The sequence below is a fragment of the Canis lupus genome, chromosome 8 (genome assembly GCF_003254725.2).
Source record: "Canis lupus dingo isolate Sandy chromosome 8, ASM325472v2, whole genome shotgun sequence".
NCBI classification, from domain to species: domain Eukaryota; kingdom Metazoa; phylum Chordata; class Mammalia; order Carnivora; family Canidae; genus Canis; species Canis lupus.
Genome location: NC_064250.1, coordinates 13,661,952 through 13,676,781, shown reverse-complemented (window position 1 = coordinate 13,676,781; position 14,830 = coordinate 13,661,952). Strand labels below are relative to the sequence as shown.

Genomic DNA, 14,830 nt, shown 5'->3' with positions numbered 1-14,830 from the left:
CCTCTCTCTCTCTCTCTCTCTCTGTCTTTCATGAATAAATAAAATCTTAAAAAAAAAAGAAACTGTTGAAAATCACAAGCAGTGTTTGGTTCCCCTCACCCACATAGCCTTAGGAAGGAACACATTTCTTTGTGTACAATGTGTGTAATGTATGTTGATAACTGCTTAGCAGTGAGGCTTGTGGAAGTTTTAAGTGTGAATTGGACATACCTTTAATGCCACAGAGATTTTATACCAAAGTGGAAGCAAGCATATAAGCAGTTACCGAAACATAAAGCAGGAAGAAGCGCAGGGAATAAATTATGGGATTGAAACATGAAGAGCATTTAAAAGATAAAAGATAGTAATAATATTATACTAAGCAGGTTACAGACCATTATTCTCACAAGAAGTACAGTAAAAAAATCTTTTGACATTATTTAACATTGACCATAAAAATGTTTTTGACATAAGCCTCTTTTATAGTTGATGTCTACACCATTTAGTTTTATAAGGTACCTTGGAAATTTTGTTTTGTTTTGTTTTGTTTTCCTAATACATATTTTTAAGATTCTCCTTGTAGATCACTGGTTGTGTTTCCTGGGAGCTTTCTGTGCTAATTTGCAGAGCTATAGAACTAACTCATATTCTGTATGTTGCTATGATTAAGATTATCAAAAGTTCAATTATGCTTAGAAATAGAATCTTATTGTACTATAAAGAAAGTATACTTGATGAAAGTTTTAAAACTTTTATTACGGGAAACCCGGGTGGCTCAGCAGTTTAGCACCGCCTTCAGCCCAGGGCCTGATCCTGGAGACCCGAGATCCAGTCCCACATCGAGCTCCCTGCATGGAGCCGGCTTCTCCCTCTACCTGTGTCTCTGCCCCTCTCTTTCTCTCTCTCTCTCTCTCTCTCTCTGTCTCTCATGAATAAATAAAATCTTTTAAAGAAATAAAGATTAATAAATAGAACTTTTATTAAGAACAAGCAGACCATCAGTTTGTAAAAGTTTCTCCCTTTTTTTAGGAGGACAGCGTTGCTAATAAACAGACTATTGCAAGTTATAGGAACAAAGCTACTAAAGAAAAAGACAAACTTTTGAAACAAGAAGAAATGAAGTCACTGGGTAAGTTTTAATATTCTCTCCAAGAACTGTTTAGGTAGAGAAAAGAATTTTTCTGTGTTTGGTGGAGGGTATTTCTGAAATGGCATATTTCTGTTATTTGGGGTTCTTTTTTTAAGCATAGTTTTTCTCCCTGCATCTATAGACTTTTATGATAAATGAGATGTGCGTTCATCTCTTAAGAGATTCTGCATTTCTAACAAGGTGATACTTTGCTACTAGTCTTAGGGCCACACTTAGAGTAGCAGGACTTTGAAAGGCAGGTATATGTTCCAGTGCAGTAGTTTATCTTAAACCCAGTCAACCTGCTTTCCCATTTTAATCCCCTGCTGGCTCCCTCCAGCAATTTACAACCCCTGTGACTCTACTGATCACATTTAACCATTATTTCAGGGATTCTTTTGTTACCTTAAAAAATATGTTATTTTCCGTCTGTGAATAGTTCTAAGTTTGACCTTCTCCACAGCTTTTGAAAAGGCTAAATTAAAAAGAGAAAAAGCAGATGCCCTAGAAGCAAAGAAAAAAGAAAAAGAAGATAAAGAGAAAAAGAAGGAAGAATTGAAGAAAATTGTTGAAGAAGAGAGACTGAAGAAGAAAGAGGAAAAAGAGAGACTTAAAATAGAAAGAGAAAAGGTATTCATTCAAGTATATTAGCTATGCTCTCTATATAATAAATAGTGTTTTGCATATTTAAATTCATGGTTAATTTTCTTTTTTTTTTTTAATCCATGGTTAATTTTCAAATGCTTTTACCTCTTTTATTTATATTTCTAGTTGTACATAGAGTGCTGATAAAGTTACTGGTTTAGCTTTCTTTTGCTTTGGAAAATTTAATGAATAATTTAGAGTTCAACGTATATATATACATGCCTTTATACCCAAAACCTCTTAAGTACAATTCTTTCTCTTTTTTAAAGATTTTATTTGGGATGCCTGGGTGGCTCAGTGGTTGAGAGTCTGCCTTCGGCTCATGGCATGATCCTGAGTGTGGGGATAGTCCCACATTGGGCTCCCTGCAGGGATCCTGCTTCTCCCTCTGCCTATGTCTCTGCCTCTCTCTCTCTCTCTCTCTCTCTCTCTCTCTCTCTCTCTCTGTCTCTCATGAATAAATAAATAGTCTTTTTTTAAAAAGATTTTATTTATTTGAGAGAGAGCACAAGTGAGAAAGAGGAAGAGAGCACAAGCAGAGGGGCAGAGAGAGGAGAAACAGACTTCCCACTGAGCAGGGAGCCCAACATAAGGCTCAATCCCAGGACCCTGGGATCATGAGCTGCAGGCAGCCACTTAACCTCCTGAGCCACCCAGGTGCCCCTTAATACAATTCTAAAGTCCATTTTCTTCATTATTTAGACTTCCAAATTTATGGAAGATGATATCCATAAAACTTGCAAAAGTAAAATACATAATTAGAAAAATGCAATAGAATCTACAAATATCAAGAATATTAGTGTTATTCTCCTTGAAGAACAAAGTATCTGTAAAAATAGATTTTTCAATAAATCTTTTATTAAAAAAATATATCTTTTATATATTTTTATAAGATATTCCTTAGAGAATTCTGTGGCTGGTTTTCTCCTGAGTCAGTAAGTGTCATTCATTTTCTAGGATATTCACAAATAGCCCTAGCTGATCTTATTACACCCTGTGCGCATTTAAATTGCCTCTAGTTCCTTGAACTATTTCAAATAGGCCATTGGGATGGATGTGGAGGTATAATATATGTACACTCAAGAAAATGTAGAGGACAAAAAAACCACTTGTAATCTAAATGTGGTTATATTTAGAGATAGCATTTAAAAATTTTTTTTTATTTATTTGAGAGAGGGGATGGGCAGAGGGAGAGGGAGAGAGAATTTCAAGCAGACTCCCTGTTGTGCATGGAGCCTGATAATGGGGCTCTTTTCCCAAGACCCTGAGATCATAACCTGAGCCAAAAACCAACAGTCAGATGATTAACAGGCTGAGCCACCCAGGTGCCCCTAGAGATAGCATTTTTTAACACTTGAATTTATTTCTAATCTTTATTCTGGGCCTTAAAAAAGATGCAGCATCTGTAATTTTGTAATTTTTCTGTTTTGTTTAATGTTGAACTATTTCTTCCTGGTATTAAGTAATAAGTAAGGTGGGATTTTTAGTAACTGCATGATAGTTAATCAGATAAGTACAGGTAAGTGCTTTAAAATTTTTTGCTCATAAAAAAACATAATAATATAAAATAAGATAAAATTTTTTGCTCATCAATAATGGTACCCTATTCAAATTTATGAATTAAAAGTCTTTACTGTTTTTGGATTATGTCCCTGGATAAATTCATAGAAGTAGAATAATAAGTCAAAGGGTAAAGATACTTAACACTTTTTCTATACACATACATAGATATGTGTTTGCTAAACATGCTTATTTTACACCCTTAGCAATAGTGAATGAGAATACCCATCTTATGGGGTGTAGGGGGAAGACTTACTATAGCAGACTACTTAAAGCACAATTAGTAAGTTCTGTAACTATCTCTAGTCGTTATATGTTGAAAATTTGATAAGTTCACATCTGTTACCTCCAGTGGTCCTGAATTTCAAAGGAAGAGAATAATATGAACATGTTAAATATTTGTTGGAAAATAATTATAAAATATAATATAAAATAAAATATTTTATTTGCACTCTGCTTTATTGGAGATTTTTTAGGGTCATTATTTATCTTCCAGTGTAAAATACCAGAACCAAAAAGTAAGGGTGTCAAAAGACCAAATGAGCAAGACTGATGACCTGGATTAAAAGAAAAAAAAAAAATCTACCAACTGTGTTCTGATATTGCTTTTACTTACCCGTCCCTCTGTCCTTAGGCTATTAGGTTTAAATGAATCTTGAAAATAACTAGGTTACAAATATGGGGGGAGGTTTTATTTTAGGTACTCTAATAATTTGTTACCTTACTTTGTCAAGATTCAATTGATTTGAAGTAGGAGAAGAGCCGCTATAGGCAGTCAGATTGAATTAATATTTATCCAGGGGCTACTCTGTGTGAGACATTTTCCATCTTTGTAGCAATTGTGTTAGGCAGGCATTGTTTTGATCAGTGGTTCTAACACTTTACCATGCATCAGAATCACCAGAAAGACTTACTAAAACATCAACTGCTGGGTCTCAACCCGAGTTCCTTGTTGAGTAGGTCTGGTTTAGGGCCCAAATATTTGTAATTTTTACAAGTTTCTAGATGATGCTGATGCTGCCTTATAAAATTCTTATACAAATTTTTATTAACCTTATGTTTTAGGAAAGAGAAAAATTACGTGAAGAAAAGCGAAAATATATGGAATACTTAAAACAGTGGAGTAAACCTAGAGAAGATATGGAATGTGATGATCTTAAGGTATAAGCATGTTATGTGATATTTCACACCCATACTCTATGTGCTGTGTGGCTTTGCTGATGAAATTTTTCTTTCTTTTTAATAGTGGCTTCTTCATATTTAAGAAGAAATAGCTAATTAACCAAATGCAGTATTTAAGAGTTCTGAAGCGACACTGTTAGTAGTTTATAACAAACTTTGATAATAATTCTCATTCTGCAGATATAATTTGTCATTTGTATGATCGCCGATAATCCAGTATTATCATTTCATCTCAGTTCATAAGGAATCTCTTCTAAATTTAGTAGATGGTAGATTAATTCTATTCCATATCCTAAGGAGATCCTGCTTTAAAGTTAATATTGATGCAGCTAATGCCTTGATCTCAGAATCTAGGTTAAAAGTCCCTCTTAATTAGAAGTGTTGTCAGAAATACACATCAGCCCAAAGCTGTTCTTAGTTTGGTAAAGAAAAATGTCCCTAGTGACTGTGCTTTAGTAAAGCTGGCATAAGGCCAAGGCAACCATAATCTTATAAGTTCCAAAGTTGATTGTGATAAATATCCAGGGTTGAGAATCACTAGTCTACCTGAAATAAATCTTACTCAGTAAAAAGTATATATCTACCTTTTACAGTTTTCTGTACTTGACTTAAATAGTTATATAAATTGTTTAATCTTCCAGGAACTTCCAGAACCAACTCCAGTGAAGACTAGACTACCTCCTGAAATCTTTGGTGATGCTCTGATGGTTTTGGAGTTTCTTAATGCTTTTGGGGAACTTTTTGATCTTCAGGATGAGTTTCCTGAGGGAGTAACCCTAGGCAAGTGCTATTGCTATGTTATAGTTCACCCTAAAATTAGTAGCTTAAAATAATAAATCATTATCTCTCAAAGTTAGAGAGATAGAGTCACTGGAACTAGCCGTCCAGCTCTTTCTTGAAGTCTCTCATGTGGTTACAGAAAGTGGCTGGGACTGGAGTTATCTGAAGGCTTACCTGACTGGGTGGGTGTTCAAGATAACTTCCTCATACAAATGCCTGGTGCCTCAGTGCTCCTACATATGGCGTCCCACTCCATCAGGATAGCATATACTACTTATGTGGTATCTAAGGCTCCAAAAAGAAGAGGACAGAAACTGCCAGTCTTCTTAAAGGCTAGGCTTGGAACTGCAAACCTTATTTCTGTCATATTCCATTGGTCAGGCCTGCTGGGATTTAAAGGAATGAAGGAATAGATTCCTCTTCTCGAAGGTGTCATGGCTTATGGAAGTTCAGGGGAGAAAGGAGTTGACATCAGCTGCATTTAGAGACAAGTTACTGCCTACCTTTAATTTGTGATTCTGTATTGCCTCTGTACTTTTGCTTTTATAAACATCATAAGAACTACATTAAGGAGGGCTTTGAATCTCATTTTGGATTTTTAATTGTCAAATAGCTAGATAATTTTCTTAAAATCAAAATAAAGCCCTCAAAGACAGAATTATAATGCCATTGTTATTTTAATAAAAGTATATTCTTCAGGAGGGCTTTTACATTCCATCAGTTTCTCTTTATGAGCAGAGTGAGGCATAATCATTGTGCCTTACAGACCAAGGTCTAAACAATGCTGGTTTAGGTAAGATAAATTAGATAAGAAACATTTATGACTTGGATACAATATTAAGATTACACCTAATACTAATGATTACCTCTCCTTTGCACTACTTGGTAAACAGTAATGTCCCACATAGCTCTTGAGAACAGTGGGACAACAATAACAAATCTTTTTTGAGTTGTTATTCAAATTAGAATAAAATGATGATTTTTAATATGTGCTTTAATTTGCACCTGAAATTTAAACTTAAAATGAAAATATTGATCTGAGGAGGCTAATTTTGCTTTTCTTGAATGTAGTGATTTTGGCTTATGATTTTATTATATTTCATTGTAATCATTATAATTTGTTTTTTTATTTTGCCTTGGATAATACTCTACTTTGATAAATAGACACTTAAAAAAATCATTACACAGGCTGTTGTTTGATTAAAATGTTTATTATTCCAATGGAGTTGTTTTTTTCAGTACATGAACGGAACTTTAAATTCATTTTAAACATTTTATTCACAGAAGTGTTAGAGGAAGCTCTTGTAGGAAATGACAGTGAAGGCCCACTATGTGAATTGCTTTTTTTCTTCCTGACTGCCATCTTCCAGGCGATAGCTGAAGAAGAAGAGGAAGTAGCCAAAGAGCAAATAACGGATGCTGACACCAAAGGTCAGAATTCACTATTATTGCTGATTGATAGTAGCTTTGTAGCTTTGGAACTGATTTTTGAAGGTTATTTTAAAATTTACCTTGATTTTACAGTTACAAAATACAACTGTTCATGTTCCCCAATTCTTGAGTCATATATGAACAATACATTATCAGTTTCATAAAAACTAATATATCCTGTTTCTGATGACCTTAAAATATCTACTCCCATCCCACAATCTATCTTGCTTTTCATTCCTTTAGATTTCCCCTATGATTTAGGAGCATTACAGATGTCATTGACCAGCATCTCTAATTCCAAGAGATTCTTCTAAATGGCAATGATTTTTTTTTGCCTCCACCTAGGAAATACTTTAATTATTGTTATCATTACTTTAAATTGAAAATGCTATTGCTGATTTCATTTGAGATGTGACAGTTTGTAGATAAGAGTCATGTAAAATTTAATTTTTTTATTTCACCAACAGTTTGAACTAGAAATTTTGCTGTTTAAATTCTGTGCACTTAAATATCTAAAGTCAGTGTATGGCACATATTAATGTAGGACTAATTCTTGGAGAAACCCTTTCTTATTTTTAAAACAGAGTATGATCACTATTTTGTTTAGAACTTACCTTAACCAGAGGAATTGTTAAGCATTTGTATTAAGAGATTGATTTGCTTCCTGAATCATACTCTCTGTGAACTTTGCCACATAAAAGATTTAGGATCGGAAGCCTTTTTAAACAGTACTTAAGTGTATTTGCATAAAAATTCACAATAAGAAATAACTTTTGGGAGACATTTTGTTAGCATTCTCTATACAAAAAGATGGGACATTGTTGCATTCAGATAGTATTGTTGACCTTAGATAACTTGAGCTTGTATTTTTATGCCTGGTCCCTGAAGCAACAGGATGATGATAACTATGCATCTGATGTTGATTATCTTTTTATTTTACAGCCTGAGTTCAAACAAAATATATTCTCTAACATGAGTGCTAACCACCATAGGTCCCTTATCAAGGTCATTTTAATAGTGTTGTCCCTTTTATCATCTCAGATGACTTAGTCCATAAAATGAGACTGAACTAAAGGGAAATTAGAAGGGCAAACCATTGATAAAAGTCTAAAGATTTTCTGAGATAACAAGTACCAGCACTAAAGATGCATTATCTAAGAAAATGTAGCAGATACTCATTCTTTTAGCCATTAAGTTCTTTTAATGACCAGTAACATCACAGGGTTATGGACCAAGTTCTGACCATAATATAAGGTATAAATTTGTATTTAATTCAGAATTTGAGGCAGACGAATTTTGTAGTTTTGTAATGACAAAAAGTGGGGTGACAAGGAAATTATGTTGGAAAATCAGATAGCATAAAGAAAAAATATATGTGACTATTGGCGTTTGTATTGCCATTGTAAGTTCCTTTCATGATTTGTTCGATCTGTAATTTTTACAGCTCTAATCCTGTATAGGACTATCTATACATACTAATACAAGGTCTACCTCTGAATAAGTATTGGTCGTTAAATAGAGGTTTTAGTGTTCCTTTTAAAGCTATTTATTTAAATGTCAGGGAGAGGAAAAAATATGTTTTGGAATTTTTCCACCCTTTTTCACTTCCCTGTTGTATTGGCTGCATTTTACAGTTATTTCAGTTATAGTAGGGACCCTAGGCTATTCTCCCAAGTATTTTCCTCATGTTTTCCTATCGCCATAACAAAAAAGCTTTGCCACAGTCCTTTCTGAAAGCAACAGATGGGGACGCCTGGGTGGCTCAGCAGTTGAGCATCTGCCTTTGGCCCAGGGCATGATCCTAGAGTCCTGGGATCAAGTCCCACATCAGGCTCCCTGCATGGAGCCTGCTTCTCCCTCTGCCTGTGTCTCTGCCTCTCTCTCTCTCTCTCTCATGAATAAATAAAAAACTATTAGTTTTTATAGTGTTAAATATAAAACTATATAGTTTTATTTATTTTTTTTAAACTATGTAGTTTTATAGTGTTAAACACTATATATGCAATATTTCATTTACCATCCTTGTTGTATAAATAGGTATAATAGATTGGTAGATTATTATTAATTATTTTCTGCTTTTAACAAAAAAACTTTGACTTAAGGAGTAAGTAACTTGCCCAAAGACACATGGCTAATAAAGTGATGGGGGATACAGACTCAGCCAGTCTGCTCTAGAGCCTCATAATGGCTATGCTATATTGCCTCATAATATGGCAAAGATGTTGAAAATTTTAATATTTGTTTCCCTCGCCTTGCCTATAAAATTATCTGTCTTCAAGAAGATCTGAATTGTTTGGCCTTTGATCTCCCTTTTTTTGTATCAAATCTTGGAAATTAATCTTACATCATGAGCTTAAAAGCCTTCAAAGTATAAGAGGAAGAGCATCCTCCTTAAATAACATAGTTTTGTGTATATACTGAAATCTCATTGTTTAGTGTTAGAATTGTAGATTCTAGATTACTATGATGATAAATGAAACTTTCAGCTGTACAGATGACCCTTGAAGAACACAGGGGTTAGGAATGCCAGCCGTCCCCACTCCCAGCCAAAAATCCACGGATAACTTTTGACTCTCCCAAAACTTAACTGCTGGCAGCCTTAATGATAATACAAACAGTTAACATACATTCTGTATATTATATGTATTATATGGTTTATTCTTACAATAAAGGAAGCTAGAGAAAAAATGGTATAGAGAAAATACATTTACAGTACTCTACGTAAAACTGCTTATAAGTGGTCCCACAGAGTTCAAACACATGTTATTCAAGGGTCAAATGTATTTTCTTGGTATGATGTATCGAAGTAACTGTCTCTAAGCAAATCCTAGAGTAATAATGCAGTTTTGTGAGAGTGCCATTTTTGTAGATAATTGAATTAAAGAATACATATTTCATTATGCTAGTTTAACACAATTAAAAATAAACTCTCATATTGTTGGTTGTCCATTTCCTAAGGCCTTTGTAACTTTGTCCTAGGAAATTAAAACTTACTGCAGATAACATAGGTTAAATGTGGTGAAGAGTGCCAGTCCACTTTTATAGCTCTGTAACTAAGACTGTTGTTAATTTTAGAGTGCCTATTAATTTTGTTTGGCTTTCCATGTAAAATGAAAATCGAGGAAGTTTTAGTTCTAGTATTTCCTTGGTAAGGAAGAACATAATGTCTGTCATTTAAACTGGATTCGTGGCCTGGTAGGGATAACTTCTGCATATAATGCAGTGTTTAGTCAGATAACTTCTCCTTTGTGGTAGTGTTCTTTCTTTAACCGCCATGAAATTGTCATTGATTGTAATCAGACATGATCCCAGAACTGCCTTTTTCCTTTTAGTAAAGGACAGTAGTTCTGTTCTCTGAGGTTCATTTTGTCAGCTTGTGAACTTTCAGAAGGGAAACATAATGGAAGGTTAAGGAACCATGGAACCAGTTTAGCCCAGTGATTTTCCAGCTCTAATCCATGGAATGCTGTGACTTGTACAGGGATTCCTCAGTGCCACTTGCAGGAAAGTTGGCAAGATGATTGGGCAGGATTATCATCTCCATATCCCACTGAACAAGGGAACTTTTATCTCTTTTGTATTGTACTCCCAAGAAATATTTGAAGAATTTAAAATACTGATCTAGACTCACTCCTTTAAGAAAAATGAAGCCAATTAAGTCGACTTGTCTAAAGACAACACAACTAAGAACTAAGGGACTGGCAGAGCTAAGACTAGGGTATGTATTATCTGACTCAGTGTGAAGTTACACCCACTGTACTATGATATAACAAGAGTTTTGGGATCCCTGGGTGGCGCAGCGGTTTGGCGCCTGCCTTTGGCCCAGGGCGCGATCCTGGAGACCCGGGATCGAATCCCACGTCGGGCTCCCGGTGCATGGAGCCTGCTTCTCCCTCTGCCTGTGTCTCTGCCTCTCTCTCTCTCTCTCTGTGGCTAACATAAGTAAATAAAAATTAAAAAAAAAAAAAAAAAAAAACACAAGAGTTTTTTGTAAGCTTGAAGTTTTGTAGGCTTAGTTGTTTTTTTTTATCATTTGTGTATTATAATTAGGAATAATTGTATATGCTAATGCTTTAAATACATTTGTGCCAGTAGATTTACTCTGTAGTTCTGTTTGTAAGCTAGGCATGATTTTCAGAGTTAAAGCAATTTACTTAGAAAATACAGGGAAATCTTCCTGTTGTTTCTTGAATTGGAGAGTCTTCAAAATAAAAACAGGAACTTTAAATGAAGAGGATAAATCAGTGGTTAGAAGACAGCAGTGCTATCATTGTTTTAGTTCTTTGTGCTGGTTTTCTGATTATAACCCATACTTTGTTATGATTCGATCTTAAAATATTTATAAAAGATTGGAGATCTCCAAATACACTCTGGTTTTGAAAGTAGACTTTTCTAAAGTTATGTTGAGTGAGGAGATTTGTTTTTAATTCTAAAGGGCATTTTACTATTTTTTTGGAATGTATATGTGCATCTTGATAACTTGGGAATTGTCTTCTATGTTAACTAAGGAAAATATGAGTGTAGTACATGTCTTAGTATTTGTCTTAGTATTTACAGTTCTAGGTGGACACTAGGCAGGATGTGAATGATGCTTGTTGTACCTAGTGTTGGTTCTTTTGAGGCTCCTGAATATTAAGCTGTTTGCTGTTCCTTTCATCATTTTAAAAAGGCATTATTCCCAAATATTCCAGCTTTGATTTGCACTAGAATAAAGTGTTTATTTCCTTAAAGATTTAACAGAGGCTTTGGATGAAGATGCAGACCCCACAAAATCTGCACTGTCTGCAGTTGCATCTTTGGCAGCTGCATGGCCGCAGTTGCACCAGGGTATGTGTGGGTTTTTTTTTTTTATTGGCTTTTTATTTTTAATTTTATAAAGGTACATTTTACACTGCTGAGAATCTATTGCTTATGTTCTAAATGACTATTTCATTTTTTAACAACTATAGGCTGCAGTTTGAAAAGCTTGGATCTTGATAGCTGCACTCTTTCTGAAATCCTCAGACTGCACATCTTAGCTTCAGGGGCTGATGTAACATCAGCAAATGCAAAGTATAGATACCAAAAGCGAGGAGGATTTGATGCAACAGATGATGCCTGTATGGAGCTTCGTTTGAGCAATCCCAGTCTAGTGAAGAAATTGGCAAGCACTTCAGTGTATGATTTGACACCAGGTAAAACTTTGCAAGTTGGAATTTGTATAACCTGCCCACTTCCTCCCCTCTTCTATCTCTTTAGCCCAGAAAACTAGGTACTGATGAGAAGTGTTAGATAATATCAGTTTTAATTATTTTTTTCTAAGATTTTTATTTATTTATTTGAGAGAAAGACAGAGAAAGTACAAGCAAGGAAAAGGGCAAAAGGAGAGAGAGGAAGCAGGTTCTCCGCTGAGCAGGGAGCCCAGTTTGAGGCTTGATCCAGGACTCTGGAATCATGATCCAAGCTAAAGGCAGATGCTTGACGACAAACTGAGCCACCCAGGCACCCTGATAGCAGTTTTAATTAAAAGAGAACGAGAACAGTCCTTAAAAAAATTGTTGGAATACAATTAGTGACCCAAATGGAGACTACTGTTGTTAATTCGTATTAGCTTTAACTCTTTCTGATTTTTCTGTTCTTTTTCATTTGGATTTTCTATTACTTTAAAAATTTGTGGTTTATCTACTAAAGTGAGAATTAGCTAACTTTCACTTTTATTCGTCAGTGTATCAGAAATTTAGGCTGTAGCTGCTAAATTCTAACATTTACTTGAATAGAATTTGAGATATGAGAAACGGTATATAAAGTTAAGATGCAGGGGACGCCTAGGTGGCTCAGCAGTTGAGCGTCTGCCTTCAGCTCAGGGCCTGGTCCCATCGTCCAGGATCAAGTCCCGTGTCGGGCTCCTTCTGGGGAGCCTGCTTCTCCCTCTGCCTGTGTCTGTCTCTCATGAATGAATAAATTTAAAATTCTTTAAAAAAATAAAGTTAAGAAGAAGTTATTTTTCACTTCCATTTTTTTAAGATTATTTATTCATGAGAGACCCACATAGAGAGAGAGACAGAGACACAGACAGAGGGAGAAGCAGGCTCCTTGCAGGGAGCGTGATGCGGGACTCCATTCCCAGATCCGGGAACACACCCTGAGCCTAAGGCAGACGTTCAACCACAGAGCCACCCAGCCATCCCTTTCACTTCCTTTTTTAAATAAAAAAATTACGGTGCACAAATATGTAAAGCTTAATTTAATATGCTTATTTAAGAGAACATGTAATAAGAGTGTCTTCATTGCTAAGATTTATATAGGTTTTATAATTTATAGTAGTGTTTTTGTGCAGTATTTTCAGAGTGATTTGCCTATTGCCATTTTTTAATTTCATATGGTAATAACATTTTTTATTTGAACTTCCTAAGTGAGCCTAAAAATTAAAACTTGAAAAAAATTCTGTCATTAGAGAATTTTTCATGTCTATTTAACTGGTCTATATGGTACTTATTAGTATTTGAAATGCCTTGTATATCACATATCTGTTAATTTGGATTCAGAGGTGCTTTTTTCTGAAGACATGCCATTAGCGTGTTTGATCTTGAGGTTTTTCCTATTCTTTATTAAGCATTTTCACATTAAGCCACAAATTAAGATTTTTCAAACAATTCTTTTTTATCCTTGATGATACAGAAGTTATTTACCAATTTTTGACAGGAGAAAAAATGAAGATACTTCATGCTCTCTGTGGAAAACTACTGACCCTAGTTTCTACTAGGGATTTCATTGAAGATTATGTTGATATATTACGACAAGCAAAGCAAGAATTCCGGGAGTTAAAAGCAGAACAACATAGGAAAGAGAGGGAAGAAGCAGCTGCTAGGTAAGAGATAATTATAGTCAGTTGTGCTAATGAAGGCTGTTTATTTCTTTGCATCTAAAACGATATTTCACATCGGGTTGTAATGTGATACTGGCTCACACTAATGTGTGATGGCTTAACTAAGAGATTATGAGTGAATTACTACATTATGATTTTGTGATAACATTTAAAGCACCTTCCATAATTTTTTTTATTAAAGGCAAGATACTAAAAGTTAAAAGTATCTTCCATCAAATAGACTAATATTTTATGTTAACTTTCAGAATTCGTAAAAGGAAGGAAGAAAAACTGAAGGAACAAGAACAGAAAATGAAAGAGAAACAAGAAAAACTGAAGGAAGATGAACAAAGAAATTCAGCTGCAGATATATCTGTTGGGTATGGTTTGAATTACAGTGCTCACCAGACTTTATACGAAGAATAAAAATCAGGGGCACCTGGGTGGCATGGTGGTTGAGCGTCTGCCTCTGGCTCAGGTCGTGATCCCAGGGTCCTGGGATCAAGTCGCATCAGGCATTCTCCCTCTGTCTAGGTCTGAAATGCTGAAGTTTTAAAAACTAGTTTTCTAGTTTTTTATTTATAGGTACATAATAATTATACCAGTAGGCCTATGAAATTTACATATAGGGAGTCCTCAGGTATACGTGTGTTATGTTAAAAAATACTTTCAGGGAATCTAGAACTCATTTTCTCATAGAATTAATGTCATAAATGATAATTGCCCAGAAAACCTTTCAATAGTCTATTTTAAACCAGTAATACATTTCTAGCATTACTAGTGGTATCTCCCCACTCCACCACCACCTATCACAGTTGTACACTGTGTTTCACAAAACTCCTCTGAGTTTATTGAGGAATAGGGATGAAATTGGAGGTTTTAATAGATTGGTATAGGGAGAAGAAGGAAGCACATTAAGTAATTTAGTGACTTAGATACTCTATTGCAATTTGAAAATATTTGGGATGAAAATAGGCTCTGAAAACAAGTGGGAATTTTTGCATATTGTAGATGGCAAACCATATTCAAATTTTGCAGAAATAATTTTTTTATGAAATTGCAGAGGAAGGTTCTATAAATCTCAGTGTTCTGATATTAGTATATTGACTTTTAGTTATATTTGCATATAAAAATACCCATTAACTCGTAAGGTCATAGGTCACAAACGTGTAACAGCTGTATTTTATATGGCCATCAACAGTATTTTAAGAAATGGAATTTGGATAGATTAGCAAAATTAATCTGATACCTAAAGCACAAGCAATCAAAGAAAAAAAATA

The 14,830-nt window shown here is 34.7% G+C and overlaps 1 protein-coding gene across 3 annotated transcripts in view; it reads left to right on the top strand.

Moving 5' to 3' along the window:
• The window catches only part of BAZ1A (bromodomain adjacent to zinc finger domain 1A), an 89,527-nt gene that overhangs the window by 49,026 nt on the left and 25,671 nt on the right, over positions 1 to 14,830 (top strand). For 2 of the 3 annotated variants that reach the window (XM_025442957.3, XM_035719821.2), the window contains 9 exons: positions 1,009 to 1,108; positions 1,572 to 1,738; positions 4,379 to 4,474; positions 5,137 to 5,275; positions 6,560 to 6,706; positions 11,438 to 11,533; positions 11,656 to 11,880; positions 13,388 to 13,553; positions 13,817 to 13,930. In XM_025442957.3, coding sequence (XP_025298742.1) covers positions 1,009 to 1,108; positions 1,572 to 1,738; positions 4,379 to 4,474; positions 5,137 to 5,275; positions 6,560 to 6,706; positions 11,438 to 11,533; positions 11,656 to 11,880; positions 13,388 to 13,553; positions 13,817 to 13,930 — 1,250 coding nt within the window. The remainder of the gene's footprint in view (positions 1 to 1,008; positions 1,109 to 1,571; positions 1,739 to 4,378; positions 4,475 to 5,136; positions 5,276 to 6,559; positions 6,707 to 11,437; positions 11,534 to 11,655; positions 11,881 to 13,387; positions 13,554 to 13,816; positions 13,931 to 14,830) is intronic. The other variant, XM_025442955.2, reaches the window with a different exon arrangement.